Source organism: Watersipora subatra, chromosome 3 (assembly GCF_963576615.1).
Source record: "Watersipora subatra chromosome 3, tzWatSuba1.1, whole genome shotgun sequence".
Classification (NCBI taxonomy): Eukaryota; Metazoa; Bryozoa; class Gymnolaemata; order Cheilostomatida; family Watersiporidae; genus Watersipora; species Watersipora subatra.
Window position 1 is genome coordinate 42352011 of NC_088710.1, and position 15568 is coordinate 42367578.

The 15568-nt window shown below is 36.6% G+C and overlaps 1 protein-coding gene across 1 annotated transcript in view; it reads left to right on the forward strand.

Annotated features, from left to right (window-relative positions):
- LOC137391437 (ribosome biogenesis protein NSA2 homolog) overlaps positions 1-15568 on the forward strand; it is a 28189-nt gene that overhangs the window by 11201 nt on the left and 1420 nt on the right. The window contains exons 2-6 of the mRNA XM_068077914.1: positions 2952-3019; positions 3492-3557; positions 4424-4628; positions 6051-6230; positions 9445-9585. Coding sequence (XP_067934015.1) covers positions 2952-3019; positions 3492-3557; positions 4424-4628; positions 6051-6230; positions 9445-9585 — 660 coding nt within the window. The remainder of the gene's footprint in view (positions 1-2951; positions 3020-3491; positions 3558-4423; positions 4629-6050; positions 6231-9444; positions 9586-15568) is intronic.

Below are 15568 nucleotides of genomic sequence, written 5' to 3' on the forward strand. Positions count from 1 at the left end.
CCTATAACTATATTATTTACCATTTGCTCCAACTCGATCTATCCTCTTTTTCTCTCTAATCTTTTTGCTCTTTTGTTGATCCTCTTCTATATCAACTTTTGACACAGAACCTGCTGTAGTCTTCATGAGAAAGGAAAATGCTGCTTGAGCTGCTTCATATCTGCCATACAATGCTTCTACTTTTCCTAAACTCAATTTTTTCTTTTACAGCAACACATTTCGGACCTCAACTTGCACTCCTTTAAAGGTTGGCTTGCACCAAAAATTACATTACAGTTATTTGGTATCAAAAAGTTCACCATGTTTTACTCTGCTGCGTTGTAGGTGCGCAATATGTGGAAATGTGATTACAAACTCGTACAAGCTCATAAACGAACAGTTAAATAAATAGCCGTAGGTTGGAATCCCTTTATTTCGATGATGTACTCAACTCGACTTTGTTTTGACACGTGATGTTATCACCTGAAATGAAAGGCTCACTATAAAACGTCTCGTAGCACTAGTTTGTGACAAACACTTTGGGTTCTGCCGGAAAACCCATATCAAATATAGATGCTCACTACTTTGCAGTTTTGTTTCAGCTTGGTCCAATCATCTAGTCGTAATCTAATCATGGACCCATATTTCCGGCCAAATGGCGTGAACAATTTTGTGCAGCATTTTTTTGACCATCGCAGACTCCTCATGGTTATCAGAGGATTATATGCACCCATTCGAGCTAAGATTAAAAACTTGAACTAATTTTTAAGCTAGGTTTCGAGATATCAGTGCTCAAAGTGACAGCATTACAATGAACTGACAGCATTATAATGAAATGAATGGGTAAGGACAATAGACATGGTTTTATTGAATGTGTGAAGTTTATTTGTGAAAGCATTTCAGGGAATGAGATTGCATGAAAGTGTAAACAGAAGCACATTGTGTTCAACTACATCCCATTTGAGCTGTTTTCTAGAGGGATTCCAGCCTACGTCGTTTTTGTGATGGTTGCGATTAGCTGTTCGTTTTTAGCTTTTAAGAGCTTGTAATCACGCTTCTACATTTTGTGCGTCTACAGCAGAGTAAGACATGGTGACCCTTCTGATACCAAATAACTGTAATGTGAATTTCGTTGCAAGTAAACCTTTAATCATAACCTGTATGTTCATTTCATCTTCAAGGCTTCTCCATCTGCATTTGTTTTCACTTTTTCTGTTCCTTTTATGAATTTATCTAGACGCTCATCCCTTTTCTGTTCCAAATTCAAAAACCGGTGTCTAGTTGCAATGATATTTTCTTCACTCAAAAAATGTACTTCAAAAGCTTCTCAAAGTCTCTCATATTGCATTTCTGGCACTTCCTATATCAATTTTTTCGAATATGTTCATACCGTACTTACCCATGCTGTCTAGTGAAAGCACTGCTTATTTCTGTTCGTCATTAAAGTTATCTATCCCTGTTTCTGCTTATTTTTTTTAGACAGTGCATTCCAGCTCTTTCCACTTCAATGTTGCTCTAATGATACAATCTCAAATCTTTTAACAAATTTCTTCCGTGTCTCTAACTTTGCTTCTTGCTCTATGTTAATTATTAGTGTTATCATGTCTTTTCGAAATTTGCTTTTCATACGTCAAAATCGGTGCATTATGTCACTGATTGAGAATCATGAGTCCTTTCTAATAGGGCAAATATCAATCATTTTACCCAATACTTGTCACATCTGACAGAGTTTAATTGTTTAGTGACCCTTCAATAGTTTCTACCATTTGTTACTCGCTAAATGGTCGTGTTTGAATTTATCCTTCACAAAACTCCTCCTGACACCACGTTGTGTAACCCTCGTGTTTGGTTAGCTATACAGAACGTTACATATGTGTGATTTAGTGCAGAATATCAGAACAACAAGAATGGGCATAACCAGTTATAATTTGACCTCACTAAAACGTCTGCTGAAATTGTCTGATAGCCTTCACCCTTCTAGATTGCATTTTGCTGTATTGTATCAACATCTAGCTGTACCACAATGATGAAATAATTATTCATGGGTGTTTATTCTGGCATTGACATGAAGGGAGTAAACACTGCTTTATCAAATATTTTTGTAAACTATAAAATCATATCTACTACAAATGCATTGTTTCGTAAATCTTCAAAAGAGAGATAACCCACAAATTGTAACAACTACAGTATTTGTCATATATATACATAAATAAAACATCTATGGTGACAACCTACGCTTTATGAGGCCACTAGTTCATAAATTACTAGTCATTAGGCCATTGTTAATTCAGGTCAATAACTAGTACATTAGGTCAATTACCCATTCTGAAATCAATAGTACAAATATATAATAGCCAGGTCACAATATTCTGCTTAGAGGTATTATTGTCGGAAAATTATACATTTTGAATGCACCAGTTCAGTCTGATGTGCACGTCGCTGCGGAATTACAACTAATCGCGAAATTAGGTGTATATTCATTCAAGATTGGAATAGATCTTTGTCAAATATCTTTTAATCAATTCATTAGTCCATGATATCAATGTTAAATGTGACCATGTTATGGTGATAGCCGTACAATAATAGTAACAATATACACTTACCCAGCTCAATGTTTGCAGTTTTATCTGCATAAAGCCTGTCAATCTTATCTAACATATATTTATCGACAAAACCACTCATGTTGCTTAATGGCCTTACTAACCGCTTACTATGTTTTCAAATTTGTCAATCCTATTACTATACATATGCCCTTGTATAATATGCCCTTGTGTAATTGTATAATTGCTGTTGAAGTGGTCTTTTTTGTTGAGAGAGAAGTAACATGATACATATGAAACCTTGAAATAACATGTCAAAACTCTATTGATATTTGTGCTGTCACCGTACAGTGCTGTCACCGTACAGTGCTGTCACTGTGTGTGACATTGTTTAGGTCAGTATGTTTTATTTTTTATTCCCTTATATTTCAGCCACAAAACGAACATATCGAGCTGCACAGGAAACGACATGGTAGGAGATTGAACTATGAAGAGAAAAAGTGAGTTACAAATCAACTGCACTGATGAGCCTGCATATTTTATAGTAAATATTTTCGGAATTTAGAGTCTCGCCATTTTAGAAAGAGCTAAACATCATTGTAATAACTTGTTCTATTGTGAGACGCTCACGTCTGCATTTTCCTTGATTTCCAGTTGTTTCAAGACTTGAAATTAGTTTTTTATCTCAAGGTCAGTTTCTTTTTCGTTTGATGTGATGTAGTTTTATTCATGAATGCCCTTGGTAATTGTATTGGCTCACAAGGTGTGTCATTAATTATTTTTATAACAGTTGGTTCAAAATGCACAATCCATCATATTTCTATTGCCCCTACAATTGAGGCATCAATCGTAACAGTTAAAAGATTTAAAATGCGCAGAGTTTCTTCATAGATGTTTTGCAGTTTCTCAATTATTGTACTCACTTCATCCCAACATTTACTTAGCTTGTGATTTATTGTTGTGTTCTTTTAGACGAAAAAAGGAAGGAAGGGAAGCTCACACAAGAGCAGAGAAAGCTAAAAAGCTCAGAGGGTTAAAGTGAGTGACATATTAGTTCTGCAATTACCTTTGACCGATCAATGATTTATTTACAGAATTTTCTACCTTTCATGCCAATTTTGGCATACCAATAAGAACAACATTAGTAAGAGAAGTCACATGATGAACTGACGAACTTTCACTTGTCTTGAGGGCAGGTTAGCTAGTAGCTGACTGCAAAACTACCAGAGAGGTGTTACATCTCGTTTATTTGTTTCACTCTCTAATCAAAAGTTCAAAATATCAGACAAATAGACACACTCGATTTTTTGGAGCGTACTATCAATAAATTTTATTTTAATACCAACTAAAATTTCTTAAATAGGTTCATAAAAAACAACTATTTTCGAAAATTGTGCTAACTGGAGCTAATCAGCTATTTTAAGGAATCTTGGCAGTTGTAATAAGAATATGTTGTGCACAATTATTCTATAGTTTAGCCAGTTTGATGGCAGTGTAGTGGATACTACGCCTGTCTGCAAAACTGGAAGATCTGAGTTGAATTCCAGTGTGAAGCTGATTTTCTGTTCCTATAACTTAATCGCTATAACCGGACACACAGACAAACAAACTCTCAGATTAAAATATAGATTTAGACTAGCTCAAGTTACTTACTTGAGTTATTCAAATTCATTGGGTAGTTTTTACTACTCATGCAACTGCAGGCATTCAACTAGTACATGTATAAAATAGTCTTGGGTGCTGATCATTTAATCAACATTTCTTTTGTCTATACTTTGTAAACTTAATGTAGTAATTGGTAGCCTTAAATATTTATGAGGAGACAATGGTGCATACATAGAGAAGTAAGTGGGTTAGTAAGTATAGATAATATTGTACTGGTGGAGTATATGTTGCTATTTCAGGGCCAAAATTTATCACAAGCAAAGACATGCAGAAAAAGTACAAATGAAAAAGACAATAAAGATGCACGAAGAAAGGAATACAAAATCAAAATCGGATGATAATGTTCCTGAGGGCGCTGTGCCAGCCTACCTACTTGACAGAGAGACTCAGACTAGAGCCAAGGTTCTCTCAAACATGATTAAACAGAAGAGAAAAGACAAAGCTGTAAGTCTGTAAAAATCATCTCAGTTTTGCAAAATATTATAATTTTTATAGAATAAAAAGTGCTTTAGTGGTAGTAGACCTAGAGAGGTTAGTACTAGTGGTAGTAGATCTAGGGAGGCTAGTAGTAGTAGACCTAGAGAGGCTAGTGCTAGTGGTAGTAGATCTAGAGAGGTTAGTACTAGTGGTAGTAGATCTAGGGAGGCTAGTAGTAGTGGTGGTAGGCCTAAAGAGGCTAGTGCTAGTGGTAGAGATTGTCATAAATAAATTTTTAAAAATTAATAAAAACTTGAACCAGCGTTTGGTGAAATCTTAAAAAAATTTTCAAGCTATTTTGTAGTTATTTTGAAGATTACGGTGTAAGAAAAAATTAAGTGCAGAACCAAGCTATCTATTATAATCTCTATTAACAATCACAGTTTGTCATTGTGTGTGCGCCCGCGCGCGTGTCTGTGGTTGCAATACTTTGGTGGTCGTCTGTTATAAAATTGTTCACACTTTCATAAACCCATCCCAGCTCCATTGCTGAATAGCCCAACACGCTAAACAGCGGCGTAACACAAAAGGGTTGCTGAAACGATGCAATATTATTCCCACAGTAACTATCATGGAGGGAGATATAAAATATGCAATCTGTGACAGCTAATCACCATTGCCGAAGTGGCACACGTTGCACAGACTGTTGTGGATACTCTATGAGATATCAGGAAAGTTTCAAAGCTGCGATGTTTTCGGATATATCCGCATTACCTCAGCAATGGCATCAGAATATGTGGCATATAGTTGACGAATAATCGCTGAGAGAACAACTCCCAATAATGCTCCTTTGCATGCATTAGGAACAATTGCGTTTAATGAGCTCATTGATTATTTTCGTGAAAATGTTTGTGCAGGCTATCTGATTAAAAATGACAGAAATTCTGTGCAATGCCAAGCTTAATGCCAATAAAATGTAATAAAATATTTAACGTAAAAATGAAATATTTAAAATAAAGTTTGTTAATGAGAAGTTGACATACTCTGAGTGAAATGATTAAATGTATGAGCTTTGAAATGAATTAAAATAGTACGTGTTCTTCGTAACTTGAACAAACAACGATCTCAACACACTAAGCTAATATCGAAACGGATTAACTTCATATGTCGATGTTTGATTATATGCTGGTTAACTTCATAGAAGTTGGTATTTCTAGAAGCTGTTTTATTGTGTTTGGTTTTGCATTTTTGAAATAGTGTGGTTCATTAATTTTCAAGCCAGTATTTACGTCTGCTTTCTGATGCAAGATGCTTATTCTGAAACACATGTTTTTTTACAGATCTTATCGTCCAAAAAATATGTGTCATATATTTTTTGGATGATGGGATGTGTCCAAAATATGTGTCTACCCATTGGTTGTTGGAATATGCTAGTAAAATGGACTTCAGGGAAAGTGGGATGTGCCTCTTCCTAAAGTGAAAGGAGTGAGCGAAGCTGAAGTATTTAAAGTGATAAAAACTGGGAAGACAAGGCGGAAGTGCTGGAAACGAATGGTAACCAAAGTCTGTTATGTTGGCGACGGATTCACCAGAAAGCCACCAAAGTATGAAAGATTTATACGGCCTATGGTGAGCTATTACATGTAGATATAGTGCATATAGTGGTATATGTAGATAATATTGATAGATGAATATAGTGGCAAATCATGAACAAAGCTTTCAATGTAACTTGCACTGGTGACAGTGTCTATCTCATAATCTATCTTATCCTAATCTTTATATCTAGAAATTTTGCTTGCTAGTCTAGAAGGTTTCTAGATATGAAAGACTGAAAGGCCTTTTGTAGTTATGACTGTTTTCTTCTTATGAGTACAACGCGTCTCACTCAGTTCCGTTTGCTAGCAAAAATCGGTGAACGAAAAGTGTTTGGTTCGTTTTATGATTTGGAGTTATCATATATCACCTACAGAGAAGGACAACTTTAGTTACTAGCAAGTGATGTCATACAGTTTTCAGTTCATGGTTCATGCTGATGTAAATAAATCTTCCTCTTTACGAGGGGCGATCGTAAAGTTCCAGGAATTGTCTCAGTACACAAAAACCGTTATCGAAATTAGCTAATTTAAACTGTCCCCTTCAAAGTAATCGCCTGAGCTTGCTATGCACTTGTCCCATCTGTGTTTCCACTGATCCATGCAATGCTGGAAATCACTTTTCATGAGGCTTCGGAGTTGTCTCGTCACACTTTTTTTATAGTTGGTATGTCGTCAAATCTTTCACCTTTCATTGTCAATTTGATTTTGGGGAATATGTAGAAGTCACATGGCGCTAAATCAAGTGAATAAGGGGATGGTTAAGCACAGTCACCTTATTTTTTGCCAAATACTGACGTACCATCAATGAGGTGTGAGCCAGAGTATTGTCGTGGTGTACATGTAGGTACCAGTCACATGAGAGCCACAAATCTCGACGTTTCCTTCTGATACTGTCTCTAAGTCTTATCAGAATGTCTTTGCACACATGCTGATTCAGTTTGACCATGTGGCAGAAATTCAGAGTGTACCACACCTCTGATGTCGAAAAACGTTATCAGCAGCATTTTCACATTTGAGGGAGACATTCTAGCCTTTTTAGGCCTAGGAGAGCCAGGAGATTTCCATTGAGAACTTTGTGATTTGGTCTCTGTGTCATATCCATAGACCCAACTTTCATCCCCAGTCACAACTTTTGAAAAAAAAGTCTGGATCTTGTGCTAAAGCATCTTTTAGTTCAGTACAACAGCCAACACTTGTTTCTTTTTGGTCATCAGTGAGCAGTTTGGGTACCATCTTTGCAGAGATCCTTCTCATGCCTACATCTTCAGTGAGAATAAGATGACATGTACCATAAGAAAGCCCACTTTCTGTTGATATTTCATGTACCGTACTTTTCGGACTAAAAGCCGCACCCCTATATAAGCCGCATCTGCTTTATTTTCAAAAAAATGATAATAAGACAATACATAGGCCGCACCTTTGTATAGGCCGCAGAACGGTGCTTTTTAACGCAGCTGCAACTTTCCTGTTTAAAACGGAACAGGGCCTAATGGCAGTTTCGTATTAATCGACGCTTTTTAACCTAGCGCCTAACGGAACAGTACCGTTATGCATTGTTTCGTATTTTCTTTCACCTCTAAAGGCGCAATAACTGGAGATTCTGGTTAATGCGCCCTAGCGATGAAAGAAAAAGCTACAGATTTGCCGCACCCTTATAAGCCGCATGGCTCAAATCATCAGAAAAAAGTAGCAGCTAATAGTCCGAAAAGTACGGTAGTCAATCGCCTATCTCCCATCACCTGCTGCCTCACAAGGTCTGTGGCAGTTGTGGTCCTTGAAGTTGCTTGTCTGCCCATGCAGTCATCATCTTTAACACTTGTTCTTCCCTCTCTAAATCTTTTGTGCCATTCATAACAGGCTGTTTTCTTAAGGGCAGAGTCTCCATAAGCTGTCCGTAACATTTGGAGTGTCTCAGCACCGGACCTTCCAAGTTTTACACAAAACTTTACACAAACGCGTTGCTCTTCTACATCATTCATTTTGGAAAAATCTGACGAACGATAAAAAATGACCTTGACATTGCCTACTATAACTTCTGCACGTGCTCTTACAAACGCAAAACTTTTGGCTATGGGGAAACAACTGCACATGGTCTTATATTTGACTAGCAAAACGATTCCGGGAACTTATGATCACCCCTCGTATGTTCCTAAAACATTCATTCTGAGAAAAACAAAACCAAGACAACAATACAAACCCTACCTCCTCTCACCACCGCTCTCCCACTCCCTCCTCTCACCACCATTCTCTCACTCCCTCCTCTCACCACCGCTCTCCCACTCCCTTCCTCTCACCGCCGCTCTCCAACTGCCCTACTCTCACCATCCTTCTCCTGCTCCCCTCCTCTCACTGCCGCTCTCCCATTCCCTTCCTCTTACTGCCGCTCTCCCACTCACCGCCGCTCTCCCACTCCTCTCACCACCGTGCTCCCACTCCCCTTCTCTCACCGCCGCTCATTCTCCCACTCCCCTCTTCTCACCGCCGCTCTTCAACTCCCCTCTCACTGCCGCTCTCCCACTCCCTCATTTTTACTAAAACATTTTCACAAACTTGTTATTTTTAGAGTTAATTCTTTTCTTTTTTTTTCCATGTGTATTTTTTCTATTTACTATGTATGAATATTATTCTAAAATGTTTTGTTACAGGTTTTAACTATTACATGGATTTATAGCTATAAATGTTATGTCCAAAGTTTTGTGGGGTCTTGAAACAAATTAGGGCATTTATATGGTAAAATACGTTTTTACTCACCAAATCTTTTGCTCATGAAATTGCTTCCGAAACGAATAAATTTCATAGGTGGAAGCTCCACTGTATTTGTTATAAACCAGCAAGCTATGACGAGATTACTAGGACTAGGTAGTGATTCACATGTATAGTGTCAGTCTTGCTATGCTCACTATGCATCTTGCAGTAATGACTCATTCGTTAGTGAGGCGTGTTTGGCTACCATTACTGATCAAAGTCTTAATTGAGAATAATTGCAACACGCTAGGTTAACATGAGGAAATATGCAAATAAGTGCAAATGGTAAAACTAAAACAGGCCTAAACAGTTTCAATAGCTCCATCCCTCTATATTTGCATATAATATTATAAGATAAGAATATGTGTGAGTTGAACATAATGGTTTGTATGATATTTAGGGGGACAAGTTATAGGATAGAGGCATGAGGGGGTCACATATGTTACACTGAGTCATGCTATTAACCGCTCCTATTATAATGGCTAATATGCATTATGATGTAGGCACTCAGGTTTAAGAAGGCGCATGTTACTCACCCTGAACTTAAGGCAACTTTCTGCTTGCCCATAATTGGGGTGAAAAAGAACCCTAGTTCTCCGATGTACACAGGCCTTGGCGTCATCACAAAAGGCACAGTAATCGAGGTAAGGAGGCTTCCTGTTGAGTTGGAACAAGTGTATTTGCACTGTAGAAAGAGTTTTAGATTGTTCTTACTATGCAGGCTGGTATACCTACTTACCCATTTAATTGTGTAGCTCACTTGTTTAAATACTGTATAACCTCGCATATAAACCAATTCTAGAACGCAAAAAATGGTGCAAAACTTAGTAACTCGTAACTCTGAGTGAAAGCAAACGGAATGCCAGTATGCTTAATTTTAACAACCACAACTCAAACTTTTATTAACTCAACTTTATTAATAAAAGTAAAACATAATAATGACTAGAAATTCTCGTCATACATCCCACGACCAAAATGATATTCCCCTGTCATACAGCTCACGACCAAAGTGAAATTCTCCTGTCATGCAGCCCACGACCAAAGTGATATTCCCCTGTCATACAGCCCACGACCAAAGTGATATTCCCCTGTCATACAGCCCACGACCAAAGTGATATTCCCCTGTCATACAGCTCACGACCAAAGTGATATTCCCCTGTCATACAGCTCACGACCAAAGTGAAATTCTCCTGTCATACAGCCCACGACCAAAGCGATATTCCCCTGTCATACAGCCCACGACCAAAGTGATATTCCCCTGTCATACAGCCCACGACCAAAGTGATATTCCCCTGTCATACAGCCCACGACCAAAGTGATATTCCCCTGTCATACAGCCCACGACCAAAGTGATATTCCCCTGTCATACAGCCCACGACCAAAGTGATATTCCCCTGTCATACAGCTCACGACCAAAGTGAAATTCTCCTGTCATACAGCCCACGACCAAAGCGATATTCCCCTGTCATACAGCCCATGACCAAAGTGATATTCCCCTGTCATACAGCCCACGACCAAAGTGATATTCCCCTGTCATACAGCTCACGACCAAAGTGAAATTCTCCTGTCATACAGCCCACGACCAAAGCGATATTCCCCTGTCATACAGCCCACGACCAAAGTGATATTCCCCTGTCATACAGCCCACGACCAAAGTGATATTCCCCTGTCATACAGCCCACGACCAAAGTGATATTCCCCTGTCATACAGCCCACGACCAAAGTGATATTCCCCTGTCATACAGCTCACGACCAAAGTGATATTAGAAAAAGGAAAGGGTACTGCTGGTTGAGAAATGCAATATTAGCAGTCAAATGGCACTGCAGGGCAATAGGATAACTGCAATGGTAGCTGTAATGTACTGGGTGTTATTATGTACAACAAACAGCAATAATGAAAGGAAAAGATTATGTGTTTATATCTCTCCCTGCAATAGGAGAAATGCAGTATTAGAAATAAAATGGCAAGCTGCTGTGTAATATACACTGTTTGAAAGTCGGTTGTGTTGAATGTAGAATGGTATTGACAGCGATCTGTAACCAAAGTGAAGAAATGGGTCATGATCACAGAAACCATGGTTAAGTCGGGTGTGTGAGATTTAGAGTTATCTACACTAGCAGAAGGAGAAAATTCTCAATTATTTTGCAAAAAAAATTTGATTCCAGGTTAATTACAGTAGATTTTATGGTCAATAAACTGAATGCATGTTTACCATTAGTGCGAAAACATAGTTCTGGGAAAACTGGTGTTAAAGTTCGAGAAACGAAAACCAATGCACAATTATGTTTACACTTCAAAATGTCATAGCAACCAATATCAAGAAGTTGTGATATTTATCTACATTGTAGATTTTTGTATTTACATGCAAAAAATTATACTAAATTTAAAAATTAAACTGATTTTAGTTGGTTGTCATAGAAATAGCTGTATATCTATAAGAAAGTGTAGGCCTATAACTTAATTTTGCAAATATTAAAAACGGCTTGGCAGTACCGCGATATTGGGCACAGCCGTAGTATCATCAACAAAGTCTTTAGAAAAATAATAACAGTAACATACTGCACACCATCGGTCACTATATACTTCGATCTTATAAATTCGAATGATTATTGTTATAATCAAATCTTATAATAATCTTATCAAATCGAATAATTATTCTTATAGTTAAATATTGTAATAATCTTATAAGAATCGTTAGAAAAATATCATCGCCATTTCCTTTACTTTCACTGCTTTGGACATCAGTTGGAATACTAAAGTACTCATTATAAGTGTCCAAAATGTCAGATATCTTTAAAATCGGGAAAAAACGATTACTTTTCAGTACTTCTATGTTAATTACAGAAACCTTCGGCAATTGGACAATGCCATAGACTGGTGAAATGTGCACGTTTTTTTCGTGAAATGCGCACGACTTAATGGTTCTACTCTGTCGCACGGCTTTGTCGGCGTTTCGTTGGCCGGTCTTAATTTTGATTAAAAAAGGCTTGTCAGGTTTTAATGGCAATTTTAGGCCAAATTAATCTGTTTAGTTATGTATTATCCGATCAGATGGGTAAGTTTTAAGATATTGTCTACACTTTTCAAAGACTTGGTAACATATTTAAATAGGTTTATGTGTGTTTTTTATCGTTATTATACTTAAACGACTCCATAGAAAAATGGTTAAATTTGTTGATGAGATTTCGGTACAAGGGTTTGCGACGGCCGTTGATAAATAATTTTCATGAGTTGTGTGCACATATACATTTATCAAAAAGCACCCAAACACTCGCTTCGCTCGGGTTTGATCGTGGGATTACCACTATGATTAACTCTTTCGCAACCAGATAAATTTTTGTGGAGACAAGTATTTAATAAACCAAATATTTAACATTGGTGCATAGAAGTTGTCATAACATTTGACCAAAATAATTAGCACAAAGTTTTACATCATCTGATGCCATAAAAGGGCCACAAATGTGTTGCAGAATCTTTTTTGTCCTCTTCATGCTACTGTGATTGACAAGTTGAGCATGTTCCGGGTCACACGCTATTGCTATTACTACTATTGCTATAGCATAGCGTATGACATTATTATTACTGTTAAAAAAACACACACTGTAACTACTACTATTACCCAATAGATAATTATTGGAAGTCCATTGATCTACAATTTGTGGAACCTACATACATGTAGTTCTAATGCTTCTGATCATCGCAAAGACCAAATAGCTATAAAAATTTGCTTCTGAAAAGTGAAAGGTCAGCGTTAGATGCAAACATGTTTTCCGTTGGCTCGACGTAAACAGATGATTATTTCCTTTTGATTAACCTTTCAGAAACATTTTGTACAAAGCGTGCATAAGCCGCTCAATTTCCACAACCTTTTGCTCTGATAGATGCGTACAGTGTGTTATGATTTATAGGGTCGACTTATATGCGAGTTCTTATAAATTATTTACCTGACTAGCTGTCCTACCCGGCGTTGCCCAGGTAATAAAAAAGTCTTTGGTCAGAAAATTGATTTGTACTTAGCATATAACAATATTTGCCATTGCAACTTTCAAACTATATATCATAAGAAAAGTGTTTTGTGTAATTGAGATAAATTAAGAGAGAAGATTTTCTCTCTTAATTTTGGTTAATTTAACAACTGGTTTTCAAACTTTGTGAAACAACTTTGAAACTTCATGTCATGAGAAAAATTATTAATTCAACATATTCAGGATTTTTATTTTGTTTATCAGTTCGTATTAATTGTATCATTACTGAATCATCTTTTATTGTAATCGTAGCAAAACTGGCTTAATGTAGCTATTACTTGATAGTTATTTTACATGTATATCTAAATCCTTTTATAGCTGTTTTACTTTTTAAAAGTTTGTTTGACCTGCACAAAACATTTTCCTCATGATATGAAGTTTGAAAGTTACAGTTGTTTGACAAAGTTTAAAAACTTTTACAGTTGTTTTTATTTTCATTTAAATTATTTCAACTACACAAAACACTTTTCTCGTATTTAGTTTGAAAGTTAGAATGGCAAATTTTGTTATATGTTAAATACAAATCAATTTTCTGTGCAAAGACATTTTTATTACCAGTATCGTCCTATTCAAAGTTTTGATGGATGGCTTCACAGTGGAACAGTAACACACACTTCTATGCAAGAATTGTTATTATTAATTCAACATATTAAGGATTTTTATTTTGTTTTCCTACTTCTTATTAATTGTATTATTACCGAATCACATTTTACAGTAATCGTAGCAAAACAGACTTAATTTAGCTATTACTTGCTAATTATTTCACATTTACATCTAAACCCTTTTATAGTTGTTTTATTTTTTTCTAAATTTATTTGACTTGCACCAAATATTTTTCTCATGATATGAAGTTTGGAAGTTACAGTTGTTTGACAAAGTTTGAAAACCTTCAGTTGTTTTTATTTTCTTTTAATTTATTTCAACTACACAAAACACTACAAAAACAACTACACAATCGATACTGGTGCTAATGTAAAAATGAGATATCTTACTGTCCTTGTCTGACCGAACGGAGAGACAATAACGAAGCTCTTCCCATAAATGTACGCGTGAAAAGAACTGGCCTTGACCCCATATATATAGTAATTGAACCTTACGAAAAAGATTTCTTAACAGGGGCGTTGTAATGTGTGGGCGTAATGTTAAAATAATAGCTATAGCTGGACAATCAAAATGACAATTACACGAATACACGGATACACACATGACCAATTTTGAGAAATATATATATAGATTTCAGGGCTGTTTTTAGGGTCGGTTTATATGTGGGAGGATATATGGTTGTTTAAATTGATAACTTAATTTTTCCTGTATGCTTACAATGTATAATTCTGTCAGGGCAGGTGGTACCTATCGATCAGATGTCGCTGTCCCCGCAATTTGATAGATTTTTTACACCTTTGTGTGTCCAAATTTGAGTTTTTAGTAAGGATATGTGATTTTTGGAAATGTGATTCCAAGCTCTCAAAAACGAACAATTAATCGCAGCCATCATGATAACGCCGTAGGTTGGAATCCCTTTATTTCGATGACTTACTCAACTTGGTGTGGTTATCGTCTTAACACGTGATGTTATCATGTGAATTGTAAGGCCAATGAAAGGCTCAATATAAAACGTTTCGCAGCACTAGTTTATGACAAACACTTCGGGTTCTACCGGAAAGCCCTTATCAAATATAGATGCTTGCTACTTTACAGTTTCGTTTCAGCTTGGTCTAATCATCTAGTCGTAATCCGATCATGTGACCCATACTTCCTGCCAAATGGTGTGAACAATTTTTTCAGCATTTTCCGACTATCACAGGTGACCAACAGGGTCCTCATGTTTATCAGAAGATGATATGCACTCCTTCGAGCTAAGGTTAAAAAATTAAACTAATTTTTAGGCTAGGTTTTGAGATATCAGTGCTCAAATTGACAGCATTACGATGATGATGAAATAGACGCGTAAGACACGGTTTTATTGAATGTGTGAAGTATATTCGTGAAAATATTTCGATGAATGAGGTTGCATGAAAGTGTAAACATAAGCACATCGTGATCAACTACATTCCATTTGAGCCATTTTGCAGAGGGATTCCAACCTATGGAATTTTCGTGATGGCTGCGATTAACTGTTCGTTTTGGGAGCTTGTAATCATATTTTGCACCTACAACACAGCAGAGTAAGACATGATGCACCTTTTGATACTAAATAACTGTAATGTGAATTTTGTTGCAAGTCAACCTTTAACCAATTTGGCATTAACCAATTTGGCAGTTTACGCTAAGTCGAAGCAGTTTCCAAAAATAGCAAAAATGTCTGCGCCATATTTATACGTCCCGCATTAACCTTCAAATGGTGGTTGTAGAATCACATCATTTGGCTTGCATTTACATCTTGTGAACTGTGCTAGCTAGAGATCTTCCCTGCACACAAATAGAAATTTTAAAAACTTGTCCGTAAAAATTAGCTATTCTCATAAGTCATCTGTTTAAAACCTTTCAATGCGCACTCTGCTTTCATGAATAAGAATTTTGAACGAACAATTTGTTAGATTCAAGTTGAAAGAATCGAGCGATTTTAATTTAATAATACGCCATCACAGCTTCTTTCCTGGT